Source organism: Elephas maximus, chromosome 25 (assembly GCF_024166365.1).
Source record: "Elephas maximus indicus isolate mEleMax1 chromosome 25, mEleMax1 primary haplotype, whole genome shotgun sequence".
In the NCBI taxonomy this organism is placed as follows: Eukaryota; Metazoa; Chordata; class Mammalia; order Proboscidea; family Elephantidae; genus Elephas; species Elephas maximus.
The window spans coordinates 41548151-41565518 of NC_064843.1; the positions used below are offsets into that span (position 1 = coordinate 41548151).

The 17368-nt window shown below is 42.3% G+C and overlaps 1 protein-coding gene across 7 annotated transcripts in view; it reads left to right on the plus strand.

Moving 5' to 3' along the window:
* PTPRA (protein tyrosine phosphatase receptor type A) overlaps nucleotides 1-17368 on the plus strand; it is a 146461-nt gene that overhangs the window by 99385 nt on the left and 29708 nt on the right. For 5 of the 7 annotated variants that reach the window (XM_049869517.1, XM_049869514.1, XM_049869515.1 and 2 more), the window contains 3 exons: nucleotides 88-172; nucleotides 1377-1450; nucleotides 1655-1791. In XM_049869517.1, the coding sequence (XP_049725474.1) occupies nucleotides 88-172; nucleotides 1377-1450; nucleotides 1655-1791 (296 nt within the window). Of the gene's footprint in view, nucleotides 1-85; nucleotides 173-678; nucleotides 743-1376; nucleotides 1451-1654; nucleotides 1792-15222; nucleotides 15317-17368 lie in introns of those variants that run through there. The other 2 variants (XM_049869519.1, XM_049869520.1) reach the window with 2 other exon arrangements.

The following is a 17368-nucleotide window of genomic DNA, read 5'->3' on the forward strand; positions in this document are numbered from 1 at the left end:
TCCTCATCAGGGTGTTTCCCCGAGCAGTCGACATGAGCCGTGCATTTTAGGCAGCAATAATGACATGTTCTGTTTTCTTGATTTCAGATGAGACGCCAATTATCGCAGTGATGGTCGCCCTGTCCTCTCTGCTAGTGATCGTGTTTATTATCATAGTTCTGTACATGTTAAGGTGAGCACAGTAACAGTTCTGCATTCTCCTGGACTCTGTCAACACCCCAGTGTGCCAGTGAGCCCACAATGCCCAGAAGACAGCAGGTTAAGGTCAGCAAATAGAATAGAAAGGGAATGACTCAAAGATAGTGCTAAGATTAAAAGTCTACTTAGAATGATTTTAAAACTCCGTAGTCTTCCTCAAGAACCAACCCCTCCCCTTTGCTTCCATCTGTCCAAGCCCAGTCCCCCAACTCTAGTACAACCTAAAGCCCAGAACCATAGTTTAGAGGCTGGGGGGAAGAAGCCACAGCCTGTGTAATTAGTGACGATGTTTCAAGATCTTCAGATACAGCCCTATTGAAGCAACCCCACCAAGGGCCTCAGCGGAGGTTACGTACTCAACAAAGGCCTACTCTGTTTCTAGTTGGGGCTTTGTCCCCAAATCCCTTTGAGACTTCTGACCCTGGTATGCCTAGCTGAATCATGTGAGTTACAGAGTTCCTCTTTCTGGCCCTTTTTCAGGGTCCTCTAGATATTACCACTCAGCAGAAGCAAAGAAGGGGAGCCTAAGGGAGAGAAGAGGAAGGTGCATTTGTTCTCTTCCTGCTAAGCTACAGCCCTGACTACTAGGGTTTAACTCTGCACTTGCCTTTGGCCTAACCTGCTCTGTGCTCCCTCTGTTCTTCTGGAGGGATAATGAGAGGGGAACCTTATGTATCCTACAGACTTTGGCATGCGTCCCCATCATTCTTGAGAAGACTTGTGGCCACACCTGTACCCACTCAGTCTGAAGCTCTGTGCTTCTCCCTGGGGCTCCTAGGCTGCACTGGGGAAATTACAGGGTTTTAGTTTGATGTGGATCCTCCCACCTTCCCCAACTATATTCTACTCACCCCTTTCTCTCTCTGGTGTGGCTGTGATCTCCAGTGGGTCCTGGAACTGGAGCTGCACAGAGGAGCCATACAAGCCAGAATATATTGTTGGTGTTACAGAGGTTGGAGTCTAGTGTGCTGAGAGTGAGCAGGAGCATGCTGAAGGTGCTCGGTCAGCATGGGCTGGAGCTGCCTCAGGATGTGCGTGACCTGTCTCTAAAAGAGGCTGTTTACTTGGTAGAAGAGACTTAGGCTGAATTGAAATCTACAAAAACGAGAATACAAAGCCAATGATTGGCCTCTCCTGCCTCAGTGTTTAGTTTTTCATTACGAACATTTTCTCATTAGGTTTAAGAAATACAAGCAAGCTGGGAGCCATTCCAATTCTTTCCGCTTATCTAACGGCCGCACCGAGGATGTGGGTAAGGCAGCCCTTAATGGTGCGGGGAACCTGCACAGGAAGAAAACCAAGAAGCTAGGAATTTCCCCATCCTGGTAAAAGAATAGCTCTATAAAAAAAGGGGGGGAAAAAAGATCTTGAAGAGAGCAGTCTCCCCAACTTAGTCTCCAGAGAAGGAGCTGCATCTCCAGGGCACTTGACCAACCTTCCCCCTTGTGCACTGCAGAACCCCAGAGTGTGCCGCTTCTGGCCAGGTCCCCAAGTACCAACAGGAAGTACCCGCCCCTGCCTGTGGACAAACTGGAGGAGGAGATCAACCGGAGAATGGCCGATGACAACAAGCTCTTCAGAGAGGAATTCAATGTGAGTTCTTTGTTGAACCTGGTGTGTCAGCAGAGAGGAAGGCAGACCCAAGGTCAGGCCTTTTGAGTCAAGGGACAGAAAACAGGTTTCTAATGGGTTAAGAGGAGAGAAATAGTTTACCAAGTTCATCTGACTCCTTTCCTGTGTGATCATGAACAGGAAATGAAAAAAGATTTGCTTCACCTCTTTCATTCACCTATCTGCCCTCTACCCACCCACCCATCCATCCATCCTTCCATCCATCCATCCGTCCTTGTGTCTGTTACTTTGTTTAATAAGTACTTACTGAACATCTAATATGTGCCAGGCAGTATTCTAGGTGCCAGGAACATGATGGGGGGCAAAAACACATCCAGTTCCTACTGTGAGGGAACACACAGTCCAGTAGAGAAGATCCACAAACAAGAACAAAAATAACTAAGTTCAAACAGTGATACAGGACATGAAGGACTAGTCCATAGTTATAGGAGTCCCTATTAAGAGGTCTCCTTTTAGAGTCTAGAACAAGGGTCCCAGAGCATCTTAAGTAGACAGTAGGCATAGATCAGTGTGGAAGGTGAGGGCTGTGGCAGACTGCAGAGTGTAAACCTCATCTTGGATATTTAGATGACAGTTTTTTATAGCTCCCTTTGAGGAAGCAACAGAACGACAGTGAAGGAAGCAGAACATGTTTGTGAACCACCAGTTGGTGAACCCAGCCCACCAGTTCTAATCCCAGGTCAGAATAGCTTTCTTGAGGAAATGATGTTTGAATTGAGACCTGTTAAGTTAATAAGGGGTGTGGGGGAATATTTCATGTACCAGGAATAGCAAGACCAAAATATCAGTAGTAAGAATGAGTGAGTGAGGGGCACATTCAGAAAATTAAAGACCTGTGTGTAGCTAAAGGGCAGAGACTCAAGGAAAAGTGAAAAGATGGGACTATAAGAACCTGGGCCAGACCATAGATTTTACATTATCATGAGAGAAGTAGAAAACCATGGACCAACCAGATTTAAATTTTGAAAAATGACACTGCTGTATGGGGAATAACCCATGTGAATACCAGAATAGAGGCAGAGAATCTAGTTATGGGCTGCAAAAGTTGTTAAGGCTGTTCTAGTAGATTGACCTAAGGTGATGATGATAAGGGAGAGGGGCAAGAATTTAAGGACATAGAGGGCAGTTTTAGAATTGACTAGTTCATCAACTCATACATAGTTAAACTCTCAATTTCCTTAATACCTTCCCACGCAGCCATAAGCGACATGTGGGCTTTGCCTTTTAGGCTGGCTCCCCTGATGTTGCCAAAATGGTTGCCCCAGTATCAGGTATCACATGGAGCTATAACAAAGCCTAGTAGGAAAAGAATGACCGTCTCTTCCTTTATATCTCAGTGAGGAAAACTTGCCCAGAAGCTTCTGAGGCTTCTTTTGTCACATGCTACTTCTTAATCATGTCATGAACAGGGGAGAAATAGGTTACTGTGACTGACTAAGACCAGTCTGGATTATACCTGGGTCATGTGGGGGATGGGAAGACAAACCCACATGGGAGCTCTGGTAGCAAAAGGCAAGGAGGGGTGGTCACTCATATCTGCTCCACATTAAAAGGCTAGGGGAGTTGAGAGGAATGTGGTCAGATTTACATTTTGAGAAAACCACTAGCTACAACGTGGAGAATAGATGGGAGGAAGACAAGAGTTAACATAGGAACTATTTATCAGGTAAGAGCTAATAAAGTAGCTTGGACCCTTCTGGCTGTTAAAAGAATAGCACCAATTAATGCTCATTACCACTACTCATCTGTCAGTTTGTCATACTGTTGTAGCTTGTGTGTTGCTGTGATGCTGGAAGCTATGCCACACATATTCAGATAAGAGCAGGGTCACCCACATGAACAGGTTTCAGCAGAACCTCCATACTAAGGCAGACTAGGAAGAAGAACTTGGTGATCTACTTCTGAAAAAATTGGCCACTGAAAACTTTATGAATAGCGGCAAAACATTGTCTGATATAGTGCCAGAAGACGAGCTCCTCACGTTGGAAGGCACTCACAATATGACTGGGAAAGAGTTGACTCCTCAAAGTAGAGTCGACCTTAATGACATGAATGGAATAAAGTTTTCTGGACCTTCATTTGCTGATGTGGCACAACTCGAAATGAGAAGAAACAGCTGCAGACATCCATTAATAACTGGAACACGGACTGTACGAAGTGTGAATTTAGGAAAATTGGAAGTTGTCGAAAATTAAATGGAATGCATAAAAATCAATATCCTAGGCATTAGTGAGCTGAAATGGACTGGTATTGACCATTTGGAATCAGACAGTCATATGGTCTACTATGCCAGGAATGACAAATTGAAGAGGAATGGTGTCGCATTCATTGTCAAAAAGAACATTTCAGGATCTATCCTGAAGTACAACAATGTGATAGGATAACATCTGTATGCTTACGAGGAAGACCAGCTAATACAAATATTATTCAAACTTACCCACCAACTGCTAATGCCAAAGATGAAGGAATTGGAGATTTTTACCAACTTCTGCAGTCTGAAATTGATCAAACATGCAATCAAGATACATTGATACTTATTGGTGATTGGAACGCAAAAGTTGGAAACAAAGAAGAATCGGTAGTTGGAAAATATGGCCTTGGTCATAGAAACACTACAGAAGATTGTGTGATAGAATTTTACAAGATCAGTGACTTATTCATTGCAAATACCTTTTTTCACCAACATAAATGGTGACCATACATGTGGACTTTGCTGGATGGAATAAGAGGAATCAAATTGACTACATCTGTGGAAAGAAATGATGAAGAAGCACAATATCATCAGTCAGAACACAGCCAGGGGCCAACTGGGGAACAGACCATCAGTTGCTCACACGCAAGTTCAAGTTGAAGCGAAGAAAATGAAAAAAGTCCACGAAAGCCAAAATGCAACCTTGAATATATCCGACCTGAAAATAGAAACCTTCTCAAGAATAGATTTGATGCATTGAACACTGAAGAACGAAGACCAGACGAGTTGTGGAATGACATGAAGGACATCATACATAAAGAAAGCAAAACGTCGGTAAAAAGACAAGAAAGAAAGAAAAGAAAAAAATGGTTGTCAGAAGAGACTCTGAAACTTGCTCTTGAATGTAGAGCAGCTAAAGTAAATGGAAGAAACAACGAAGTAAAAGAGCTGAACAGAAGATTTCAAAGGGCATCTCGAGAAGACAAAGTATTATAATGAAATGTGCGAAGACCTGAAGTTAGAAAACCAAAAGGGAAGAACACGCTTTGTATTTATCAAGCTGAAAGAACTGAAGAAAAAATTCAGGCTTTGAGTTGCAATATTGAAGGATTCTGTGGACAAAATATTGAACAACACGTGAAGTGTCAAAAGAAGATGGAAGTCTAAAATACATTAATTGGTCTCAACCCACCTGGAGCAAAGGCAAAGGAAGAACACCAAGGTCATACGACAACTAAGAACCCAAGAGACAGAAAGGGCCACATGAACCAGAGACCTACATTATCCTGAGACCAGAAGAACTAGTTGGTGCCCGGCCACAATCGATGTCTGTCCTGTCAGGGAGCACAACAGACAACTCCTGAGGGAGCAGGAGACCAATGGGATACAGACCCCAAATTCTCAATAAAAGACCACACCTAATGATATGATTGCGACTAGAGGAATCCCAGAGACAATGCTCCCCAGAACTTCTGATGGCACAGGACAGGAACCATCCCCGAAGACAAATCATCAGGCATGAAAAGGACTGGTCAGTGGAGGGGAGAGAGATGCTGATGAAGAGTGAGCTAATTAAATCAGGTGGACACGGGAGAGTGTGTAGGCAACTCTTGACTGGAGGGGGGATGGGAAAATAGAGAGAGAGGGAAGATGGCAAAATTGGCATGAAACGAGAGACTGTAAGGGCTGACACAATAGGGGAAGAGCAAGTGGGAGAAGGGAGTAAGATGTATGTAAACCTACATGTGACAGACTGATTGGAATGGTAAATGTTCACTTGAAGCTTAATAAAAATTAAAGAAAAAAAAAGAAGATGGAAGGAAAACACAGAGTCACTGTACCGAAAAGAATTGGTCAGTGTTCAGACATTTTAGGAGATTGTGTATGATCACGAACTGATGGTATTGAAGGACGAAGTCCAAGATGTACTGAAGGTATTGGGGAAAAACAAGGCCCCAGGAATTGACGGAATACCAATTGAGATGTTTCAACAAACAGATGCAGCGCTGGAGGTGCACACTCATCTGTGTCGAGAAATTTGAAGATAGCTACCCAGCCGCCTGACTAGAAGAGATCCATACTTGTGCCCATTCCAAAGAAAGGTGATTCAGCAGAATGCAGAAATTATCAAACAACGTCATCGATATCACAGGCAAGTAAAATTTTGCTGAAGATAATTTATAAGCGGTTGCAGCAGTACATCAAAAGGGAAACGACAGAAATTCAAGCCGGATTCAGAAAAGAATGAGGAATGAGAGATATCATTGCCAATGTCAGATGAATCTTGGCCGAAAGCAGAGAATACCAGAAAGATGTTTACCTGTGTTTTTATTGACTGTGCAAAGGTGTTTGCGTGGATCATAACAAATTATGGATAACATTGCAAAGAATGGTAATTCCAGAACATTTAATTGTACCCATGTGGAACCTGTACATAGATCCAAGAGGCAGTCGTTCAAACAGAACAAGAGGATACCACATGGTTTAAAATCAGGAAATGTGTGCGTCAGGATTGTATCCGTTCATCATACTTATTCAATCTGTATGCTGAGCAAAAAATTCGAGAATCTGGACTTCTATGAAGAGGAATGTGGCATCAGGATTGGAGGAAGACTCATTAACCACCTGCAATATGCAGATGACACAGCCTTTCTTGCTGAAAGAGAAGAGGACTTAAAGCCCTTACTGGTGAAGATCAAAGACTACAGCCTTCAGTATGGATTACACCTCAGCATGCAGAAAATAAAAATCCTCACAACTGGACCAATAAAGCAACATCGTGATAAACAGAGAAAAGACTGAAGTTGCCAAGGATTTCATTTTACTTGGATCCACTATCAGTGCCCATGGAAGCAACAGTCAAGAAATCAAATGATGTATTGGGCAAATCTGCAAAAGACCTCTTTCAGGTATTAAAAAGCAGAGATACTGCTTTGAGGACTAAGGTGCGCCTGACCCAAAAACCAAGAAACCCATTGCCATCGAGTTGATTCCGACTCATGGCGACCCTATAGGACAGAGTAGAACTCCCCCATAGAGTTTCCAAGGAGCACCTGGTGGATTCGAACTACCTGCCTTTTGGTTAGCAGCTGTAGTACTTAACCACTGTGCCACCAGGGCACCTGACCCAAGCCATGGTATTTTCAGTCTCTTCATATGCATGCAAAAGCTGGACAGTGAATAAGGAAGACTGAAGAATTGATGCCTTTGAATTATGGCATTGGCGCAAAATACTGAATATACTGTGGACTTCCAGAAGAACAAACAAATCTGTCTTGGAAGAAGAACAGCCAGAATGCTCCGTAGAAGCAAGGATGGCAAGATTTCGTCTCACACAAGAACCTCGGACATGTTATCAGGAAGAACCAATCCCTGGAGAAGGGCATCATGCTTGTAAAATAAAAGGTCAGCGAAAGAGAAGAAGACCCTCAGTGAGATGGATTGATGGCCGTAACGATGGCTCGGGTATAACGATTATGAGGGTGGCACAGGACTGGGGAGTGTTTCATTCTGTTGTACATAGGGTCGCTGTGAGTCAGAACCAACCCCGTGGCACCTAACAGCAACAATGCAAACTGATTCAGAACATTTACAAATCCCACAAGACAGCATCCCAGCCTCAGCACCATAAAAACCCATTGCCGTCAAGTCAGTTCTAGCTCCAAGCGACCCTATAGTTCAGAGTAGAACTGCCCCATAGGGTTTCTAAGGCTGTAAATCTATGGAAGTAAGTTGCCACATCCTTCTCCTGTTTAGTGGCTGGCAGTTTCAAACTGTTGACCTTTCTGCTAGCAGCTGAGCACTTAACCATTGTGCCACCAGGGTTCCTTTCTCAGCACCATAGCTGGGTCTTTGTTAGGCCATTCTACTGTTTTGTTATGTGTAATACCAGCTGCTTTGGGGTGATGGGGTATGTGATCCCATTCCCATACTTTTTTTTCTGCAAAATGAGTTCTTTGTTTAGAGGTTATGTTCCTCCAGATCCCGTGTTAAGGCATTCCAGTAAATCCTTGGATGGTGGTGGTTTTCCTAGAGGCATGGTCGACAACTTCATATAGATGTAGTGAGAGCCAGTTGCTGTGTCTCCTCAGCCAAAGGAGCCTGGTGTGATCAACCTGCCTATGGGTCGCTGGCTGATCCCCTGGTTGCTACATCAAGGTCTCAGGGTTGATCTCCTTTGCTGGTGTTTGGGCTCTCTACAGTGACAATCAACCCGATGGCATGTAACAACAACACAGTGACAAGATCAAGTAGTCTTAGTGAGAGAAAGCCTGTGTTGTTGAGTGCGTTCTCGCTACCTCTGCTACCGTGGCCACTGTGGTAATGAGCTCATTGGGCCAGCACTGAGGTGGGGAGGGAGAGGGCTGACCAACATCTCCTGGGTTCTTAGCAGTGAGTGCCATCAGGTGAGCATTCACATGAAGTATAAATATTTCCCATCTTACTTGTTTCAGTTATTAATTACCCAGGAGTCAGTCTAGAGCCTGACCTTCAGTATGTTAGACAGCGTGGTATCTTACTTAAAGTTGTATTCACTGGGAGGATTTCTCTTTTATACTGTCATTTAGAGCCACACTTAAGTAGGTTACCCCACAGCAGTCTACTTCCAGCGTGGGCCAGCATGTCTCCCAGAGCCATTTGTACAGCAGGCTGGACTTTTTTCTTCAGTCAACTGTTGAGAAACATAATGAGTAAGATTGTGTGGTAGGCATTCTCTACACATCACTTCCAGCTGATGGTGGAATCCTGTTGGGCATGTCTAAATTTAAGCTAGTTGGATCACATAATACCTAGTTTATGATGGGAAGCTCAAGTGATTTGGATACCTGGTGTCCCATGGTCAGTCAGGCTTACAGCCTCTACCAGAGCCCAGTACTAATCTAGGAACATAGTCTTGCTCACAGGATCATGGTCTTGGCCCCAAATCCTAGGGTGTTTCATTATGTTTCTCCTGCTCAGTCTTACCACAGACACTTGGAGACCAGTAGGATCTACCAAAGTCCTTTTCTGTGGCCTAGACTAGCTGGAGAGCCTTCCCTTCAGATTTGCCACCAGCATGTGGTATATGTTGTCTCCAAAATCCAAATTGGTCCAGCAAGCAGTAGTCCTCCTGCTTAGTGGGGGAAGGATAGTGGGGAAGGAACAGCCACTGTCCTTTACATCAGAGGAGATATCCTTATATACCCCAGGCCTTTGGACCTTCAGAAACTTGTCTCCGGTGGCAGGACACTGTATTTTTATTTATGTCTAGCACATATGTCTGGGTACATAACTTCTGCTCTTCAGGTAGCTGCAGCTCTGTCAGCATAGCTGTCAGGGCGATATCCTGTAAAACAGTGAGACAAAATCCCTTCTGAGCCAGATCACAGCACAGAGAGGTCAGGATGTTGTATCAGAAATTCTACCATCACCTGACGTTCAGAGGTTCAACTCTGGCATATTATGGTGGAATTCTGGGTCCCCAGGAATTAGCTCAGTGTCAAAACCCAGTGGACCCCAAAAAGTATATTTCCCTTTACCCCAGTGCACAGTTACCATGGTAAATGGCGAAAGATGCTGGGGGAAGGTGAGGAGGAAGGTGCATGGTATATAAGTATTGATATACTGTGGCTGCGTTCCTTCTTATAGGTGCCTGGCCTCCCCCTCATTGAAGAGTTCGGGTCTGTGACCTGACCCAGGCCTGGAGGCTGCATGAGGGGCAGTTTCTCTAGCTTAATGGTTCTAGTCAGGCCCCTTCAACTCACCTTGGCTGGCTGCCTACCACTTTCACTCTTGGGAGCTACACAATGAATTAACCACAACCAGAGATGTCTGAGCCCCGATGACCATTGCCTCTGAGGCTTCTTCCATCCACTAAGATAAAGAATCCCATTTTGATACCAGCTTCTTCCTCCAGCACCTCACTAAGGTGAGGACAGCTAGGAAAGCACTTCCAAAGATCCTAGTGCTTTTCTCACCAGTGTCCACCCTCCAGCAAGGCAAATGCTGTGAATCCCATCAGGGACATGCTGAAGGTGTCAGTAGGACGGTTGTGCCTATTTCTATCTCTTACAACATTCTCATCTCCTCTGCTTTGTGCCAGGGGCTTTCTGGCCTTTCATTGTGGCCCAGCTAAATCCAGCATTCCGTCCGTTTCCACTGTTGAACCTAGCTCAGCGTTAGAATCTTGGCCAGTTACCTGAGTTGTTTATACTACTGCAGAAGCTCTGTTGACTATAACCAGAACTAGAAATTTGGCCTTATCCAAAAATTATGCTCCCCACTCCTTGGTCTAACATCCCCAAATCTTTATCAACAATTGTTCTACGATTTTTGATGATCCAGCCTTGTTTGTGTACTTTGCCCACCAGATTGTGTTGTGATGCATCCTGATTACCCATGAGCAGTGAGAGCTGCTGTGGGGGCCGTTTTCATTGTGAGAGCAAGATGCAGTAGAAGAGCATAATGGAGAGATTTGGGAGGTGACTTTCTCCAAGTTCTCTGTTTCCTTTCAACATCATTCCAGTTGTCTCATTAAAGCCCTGTCTTACACATCAGCAACCAATTCATTTGAATTAAAATTCAGCAAACAGTAGAATTCTGAAATCTTAACATTTGGTTCAGCAAAATATATAGCACAATCATAGAAAAGCCCTGAGTTTTATTCTGTGTTTGGAGGTGAGCATTTGATGTGGGAGCTGGGCTTTTTCTTGTTGCGCTATCTAATATTGTCAGAAGTAGTCATTTTACTCCTTGCTATCAACATTTCTAGTCTCCTTTTAATTGGGACTTCCCACAACTTAACCACCAGCTAGAACACATGCCAAGTGATCACAAGCAATGACTAGAGTAGCTGTTGTACTGCTATGAACCACAAGTGTCTGGTACTTTCCTGTTCAGGAAGTTGGTTGATAGTTCCTTTCCCTCCATCTGAACCCAGTAATCAGGTTCACATCATCCACACTTCCCCCCAAGAGTCTCTCAATTACAACTCACTTTCTGATACTAACAAATCAGTTAAGATTTTTTGTTTGGAAACAAGGGGTCAACTTGACTAAATTAAGCAACAAACGAACAGAACTGACGATTGGGAAGACACTGGAGAAACTGGTAGAATTGAAATATGAGTTGGACTCAGGCAGGCATTTCCCTGGTGGCTCTGGGGACCTCCTAGGGAGCTTCCCAGGAGTGACTCTACTTCTTCCCAAGTTTGAAAACAGGGCTTTAAACTGGTGTGTTCTGGTTCAAACCCCTGCTGAGAGTTTGCCTTTCTTACAAGTTCCCAGGAAGTTGTACCTAAGGATCATCTGGGGATCTTATTAAAATGTAGATTCTGATTCAGTATATCTAGGAGTGGAAATGTAAGTTCTCACCAGGGAACGTGTTAGAAATACAGATTCTCAGCAGGGAACTTGAATAAACCCAGTTCAAAGCCCTGTTTCAGAATTCCAGGAAAGAGATTGTTTGGCCAGTCAGCCCTGGCCAGGTAAGAGGAGGAATAACACAAAAGACAGACACACCGATTTGTGTCTACTATCATAGGATCGGGGCCCTGGTGGCACAGTGGTTAAGAACGACGGCTGCTAACCAAAAGGTCAGCAGTTTGACTCCATCAGCTGATCCTTGGAAATCCTATGAGGAAATTCTGTTCTGTCCTATAGGATCACTGTGAGTCAGAATCAACTCGATGACAACGGGTTTTTTTTTAATCATAGGATAAGAGGATCCCTGGTGGCTCAGTGGTTAAGAGCTCAGCCGCTAACCAAAAGGTCGACAGTTTGAATCCACCAGGCGCACTCCTTGGAAACCCTATGAGGCAGATCTATTCTGTCCTACAGGGTTGCTATGAGTCAGAATCGACTTGATGACAATGGGTTTATTATAGGATAACATTTTTATAATGACGGGGTGGGGAAAGCATTTCTGAACAAAACACAAGATTTATAAGATAAATAAGAATGGGAAAGATAATAAATATATTTAAATGTTAAACTTCTCTATGACAAATAATCCCATTTAAAAAGTGGCCAACTAGGAGACAGTATTTGCCACAGTTAGACAGAATCATCCATCATAAATAAAGAACTTTTATAAACCTGTGAGAGAAATATAGACAATACAGTAGAAAAATTGGCAGTTCACAGAAAAGATACAAATGGTCCATAAGCATATGAAAAGAAGCTCACCTCTGTCTAGTAATCAGGGAAATACAGATTAAAGCTATTATTTTGCACCCATCAGATTTGAAGAATTTCAAAGATCGTTACCAAGTGTGGACAAAGGAATGGAGACACGGGTACTCTTATACACAGGTTGTGGGAGTTTAAATTGGTATAGCACTGGAAGGAGGATTTGGCAGTATCTGTCAAAATTTTAAAGGAGCCCTGGTGGCACAATAGTTAAGCACTTGGCTGTTAACTGAAAGGTTGGCGGTTTGAACCAGGGCTTTGAACCAGTTCATTCCAGTTTGAACCCCTATAATATGCATTTCTAACACGTTCCCAGGAAGTTATACATAAGAATCACCTGGGGATCTTGTTAAAATAATGATTCTGATTCGGTATATATACATATGGTATACCTCAGATGGAAATGCAAATTCTTAGCAGGGAACTTAGTAGAAGTGCAAATTCCCAGTGGTGGGGGGCGGGGGGTGGGGATGATGTTGCAACCAGAACAAACCACTTCAAAGCCCTGGTTTGAATCCAAGCCAGCATCACCGCAGGAGAAAAACCTGGCAGTCTGGTCCTGTAAAGATTAAAACCAAAAACCCATTGCTGTTGAGTCGATTCCAACTCAGAGCGACCTTATAGGACAGAGTAGAACTGCCCTACAGGTGTCCAAGACTGTAAATCTTTACAGAAATAGACTGCCAAATCTTTCTCCTGTGGAGCAGCTGGTGGGTTCAAACCACAAACCTTTCTGTTAGCAAGCTGAGTGCTTCACAACTGTGCCAGCAGAGCTCCTTTCTGCAAAGAGTACAGCCTAGAAAACCCTATGGGGCAGCTCTGCGCTGTCACGTTGGGTTGCTGTGAGTCAAGATAACTCGTTGGCATCTAACAACAACAGCATCAAGGTTTAACTGCTGTGCTCTCTGACCTAGATTCTGGGACTCTTGTCTAACAGAACCCCCTCATGAGTACAAATATGTATTTGTATATTCATTACAGCATTGTTTATAATAATAATGAAATAAAAAGCAAATATCTGTCGAATAGCTAAATGATCTTTTGCATCCATTATGAAATTATATAGTCATTAACATGAATATATTGACATAGGCCTTCAAGTCATATTGTTAAGTTAGAAAACACATTGCAGAGGAATATACATGGTATAATCCCATTTTTTGTTCAAAAAAAATACATATATATACATATCTGTATATGTTTGTGTGTGTTGATGCCACTTTGTTTTTTTAAGTCTGGAAGAATACTCCGAACTGTTAAAAGTGGTTACCTACAAGGGGAGTGGAAGATAGAGAGAGACATGATAGGGAATTTCTGCTTACTACTGAGCTATTTAAATTTATTTTACAATAAGCATATTCCTTCTGTAATATTTTAATGATAAGTAGAGCTAATGGATCTTAGTATGTATGCTTTAATAGATGTATAACATCTAGAATAAAGGAGTTTATGTCTCCAGGTTGGACTGTGCCAGGAGCCTTGTGGCCAGGTCTCCGTGAAAGAAATATCACCAAATGGGAGGTTGTTGTGGACCATGAGGGCGAACAGCTGAAGGAACGATAGGCATAGGACATGACAGCTGCTTTCAGATAGTTGACTAGCTAAAAGGAGAATGTGTATCGTTGCTTTGAATCCTGACCAGGGTTGAAAGTTCCACTCAATGGCTTTCATTTCAGAGTAACATATTAGAACTTTATTATTCACCAGTATTTGTCTTGGGGAAACATTGGATTTATTTTAAAGAAATACTTCGGAAAGCCACTTATTGAGATCGCTGAGACATGTTCAGAATAATAAAACTTGGCTAGGTCCTGAGAGAAGAGGAAAAAAGATGGAGCCAGTGAGGTGGTAAAAATATGTGCATTGTGAGATGGGAGCCCCTTCCTCAGGACCACACCTCTTTAGTAAAGATAGCTAAATTTTTTAACTTCCAGGTGAAGAAACTATGTGTGTGAAAACTACTGATAGAACTGAATGTACCATCTGCATTGAAAAAAAAAAAACCAGGGGCAAAATGTTCCTGTATTGATGAGCTGTCTCTAAATAAATAAGTCAGAGCCAAAGGCTCCTGGGAATTAGCAGGGACTGTCACAAGGGCGGAACCCCTAGTGGTGTAGTAGTTAAGAGCTGCGGCTGCTCAACAAGAGGTCAGCAGTTCAAATCCACCAGGTGCTCCTTGGGAACCGTATGGCGATTCTACTCTGTCCTATAGGGTCTCTGTGAGTCTGAATCGACTTGATGGCAATGGGTTTTTTTTAGTCACAAGGGCTTTAGAATTCAACAGGCCAAGGAATTGGGGTTCAGGCCTTTTCAGGGGCAGAGCAGGCTCCAGCTGGCACCTGGGTTACACTAGTCAGTACAAGGGAAGTGCAAAAGAAATTGTGTATCTGAGTGTTGAATCCTTCTAAATAAAACTGTTCCAAGATGAGATGAACTGCCTGGGAAAGCAGTAAATTCCCCATCACTGCAGAATGTTCAGACAGGAGTGACTATTAAGTGAGATTTGAAAGAGGATTCAGGCTTAAAAGTGAAGGAAATTCAGTGCTGTGTTAGAGATTCTAGGCAGGCAGCACAGTTTGGCAAGAAAAGAAATGAAAAGTACAAGGAGTGGAAAGGAAGAGGCAAAGTTTGCATTATTCACAGAGGAGGATATTGTCCTCAGAGAAATCCAAAGACTCATCAGATAAATTACTAGAATTAACAGGTTTTTTAAGCAAGGTTGCTAGATACAAAAACAGTATAAAAAACTAACGCATTTGTATACATAGATCACAAACAGAAAATCCAATGATAATTTTTTAAAGATGCCATTTACTGTAGCATCAAAAATATAAAGTACGTAGGAATAAATTTAAATTATTTACAAAATCTTTAGAGAAACTTATTTTTTTAAATTTTGAAGACATGAAAAAAAAGCAGCCTAAACTAATGAAAAGATAGAATCATTGGATTAGAAGGCTCAATATTGTAAAGATGTCAGTTCTCCCAAATTGATATATAGATTCAATGCAATTCCAATAAAAATCCCAACAGGTTTTTTGTGGAACTTGACAAGCTGATTCTAAAATATATATGGAGGAGAAAAGATCCAAGAATAGCCAAGACATTCCTGAAGAAGAAGAACAAGGTGAGGAGACCTGCCTTACCAGATATAAAGAGTTATTACAAAATTTTAGTAATTAAGACAGTTTTGTACTGGCACTGGGGTAGACAGATTGACCAATGGAATAAAATAGCCCAGAATCAGACCCATGTGTATAGCAGAAATGTCATTGCAGTTTTGGTGGGGGAAAGGATGGTCTTGACAATAAATAGTGCTAGAGCAATTGGGGAACCCTAGGGGAATAAATGAAACTGAACTCCTATCTCATACCAAACAGAAAAACCAATTCCGGTTGATGTAAAGACTGAAATTTGAAGGATAAAACAGAGAGAGAATAATACAGGAAAATGTATTCATGATCTCACAGTAGGAAAGGATTTCTTAAGACTTAAAATATTGATAAAGAGAAAAATTGATCAGTTTGACTACATTAAAATGAAAAACTTTGGTTCATAAATAGGCACCATAAGGAAAGTGAAAGGACAAACCAAAGCTTGGGAGAGATACTTGTAACACATATAACTGATAAAGGGCGAGTATCTAGAATCTATGAAGAACTCCTACAGATTATTAAGAAAATAAGCAATGCAGCAGAAAAATGGGGGAAACATTTGACTTGGGTACCTCAGCAAAGTGAAAGTCCATTGACTAGTAAACTATGGGAAGATGGTGAACCTTATTAATAATCAGAGAAATGTAAATGAAAACATTTACTACACTGTAGTCTTACAGTAGCAACAGTTGGCAAAGATACATAACAACTAGAATGCTTTACATTGTTGGTGGCAGTGTAAATTGGTCCAGCTACTTTGAAAAACAATTTGGCCATGTCTGGTAAGTTTAAAGATAATCATACCCAAAACTTTTGCCGATGTACGCAAGGAAACATACAAAGTAGTGTTCAAAGCAGGAACGTTAACTGAGCCCTGGTGACACAACAGTTAAGCGCTCAGCTGCTAACCAAAAGGTTGGCAGTTTGAACCCATCCAGCAGCTCTGCGGGGGAGAGACCTGGCGATCTGCTCCCGTAAACATTACAGCCTTTTGACCCGATGGGGCAGTTCTACTCTGTCATATGAGGTGGTTCTGAGTTGGAATTGACTCGACATTAGAATGCGTAGATAAATATAGATAGAATGGATAAATAAATATGGATAGAATGGATAAATAAATGTGGATAGAATGGATAAATGTGGATAGAATGGATAAATAAATGTGGATAGAATAGATAAATAAATTTTGATTCTGTCTCATCATGGACCCCTACAAAGTAAAATGAGCAAACTTCAGCTACATACGACAACCTGGATGAATCTCAAGAATATAATGTTTTACAGAAAAAAATCAAGTAAAAAAATAGGCTGAGCAATAATATATTATTTTAAGGATACAAAATATACGGTATACTAATAAAGCAGGAGAATGAGAAACACAAACTTCCAAGTTTTGCCTGTTAAGTCGGGTGGTAGATACACAGGTAATTTTTTAAATGATTTTTTTTTATCAATGCAAAAAAAAAAAATTGAAAGCAAATTAACACATTTAAAAAAATGAATACGTAGCCTTGCTTCCAGCAAGGGGTAAAATGGTCTTTGATGCCACCTAGTGTTCCCAGAGAGTTTAGCATCTTACAGCCTTCTAATTCTGCTGCTCCTTCCTAGCTCTGTGGACCAGGTGTTTTAGAGTAAAAACTGAATGGAATAGGGTTCCCTCTGTTTTTATCCCTGCAGACCTAGACTCCTCAGTCTGAACGTTCTTTTCTAGCACCGTTTTCGAGGCCACACCCTTTTCATTTCTTTTGTCAAACAATGGCTCCTTGTTTCTTTGTAACTTTCCCTTTAGGAATGTCAGCCTGCCTGGAAACCCAGCTTTGCTCCGTTGTGACTGGGGGAGCTAAGGATGCTAGTAGGACTTGGGGTGGTGGTCATTGTCGTTTCTGACCCTTCTGTATTAAGGACTATGTTCAAGAGGTTTGCTGCCTCTACCCCTGTTCTATGTCATTCTAGACAAGAGAGATACAGGAAAATGAGCACCGCTGGATTAGTCATGAGGACTTTGAAAAAGGTTGCAGCTCATC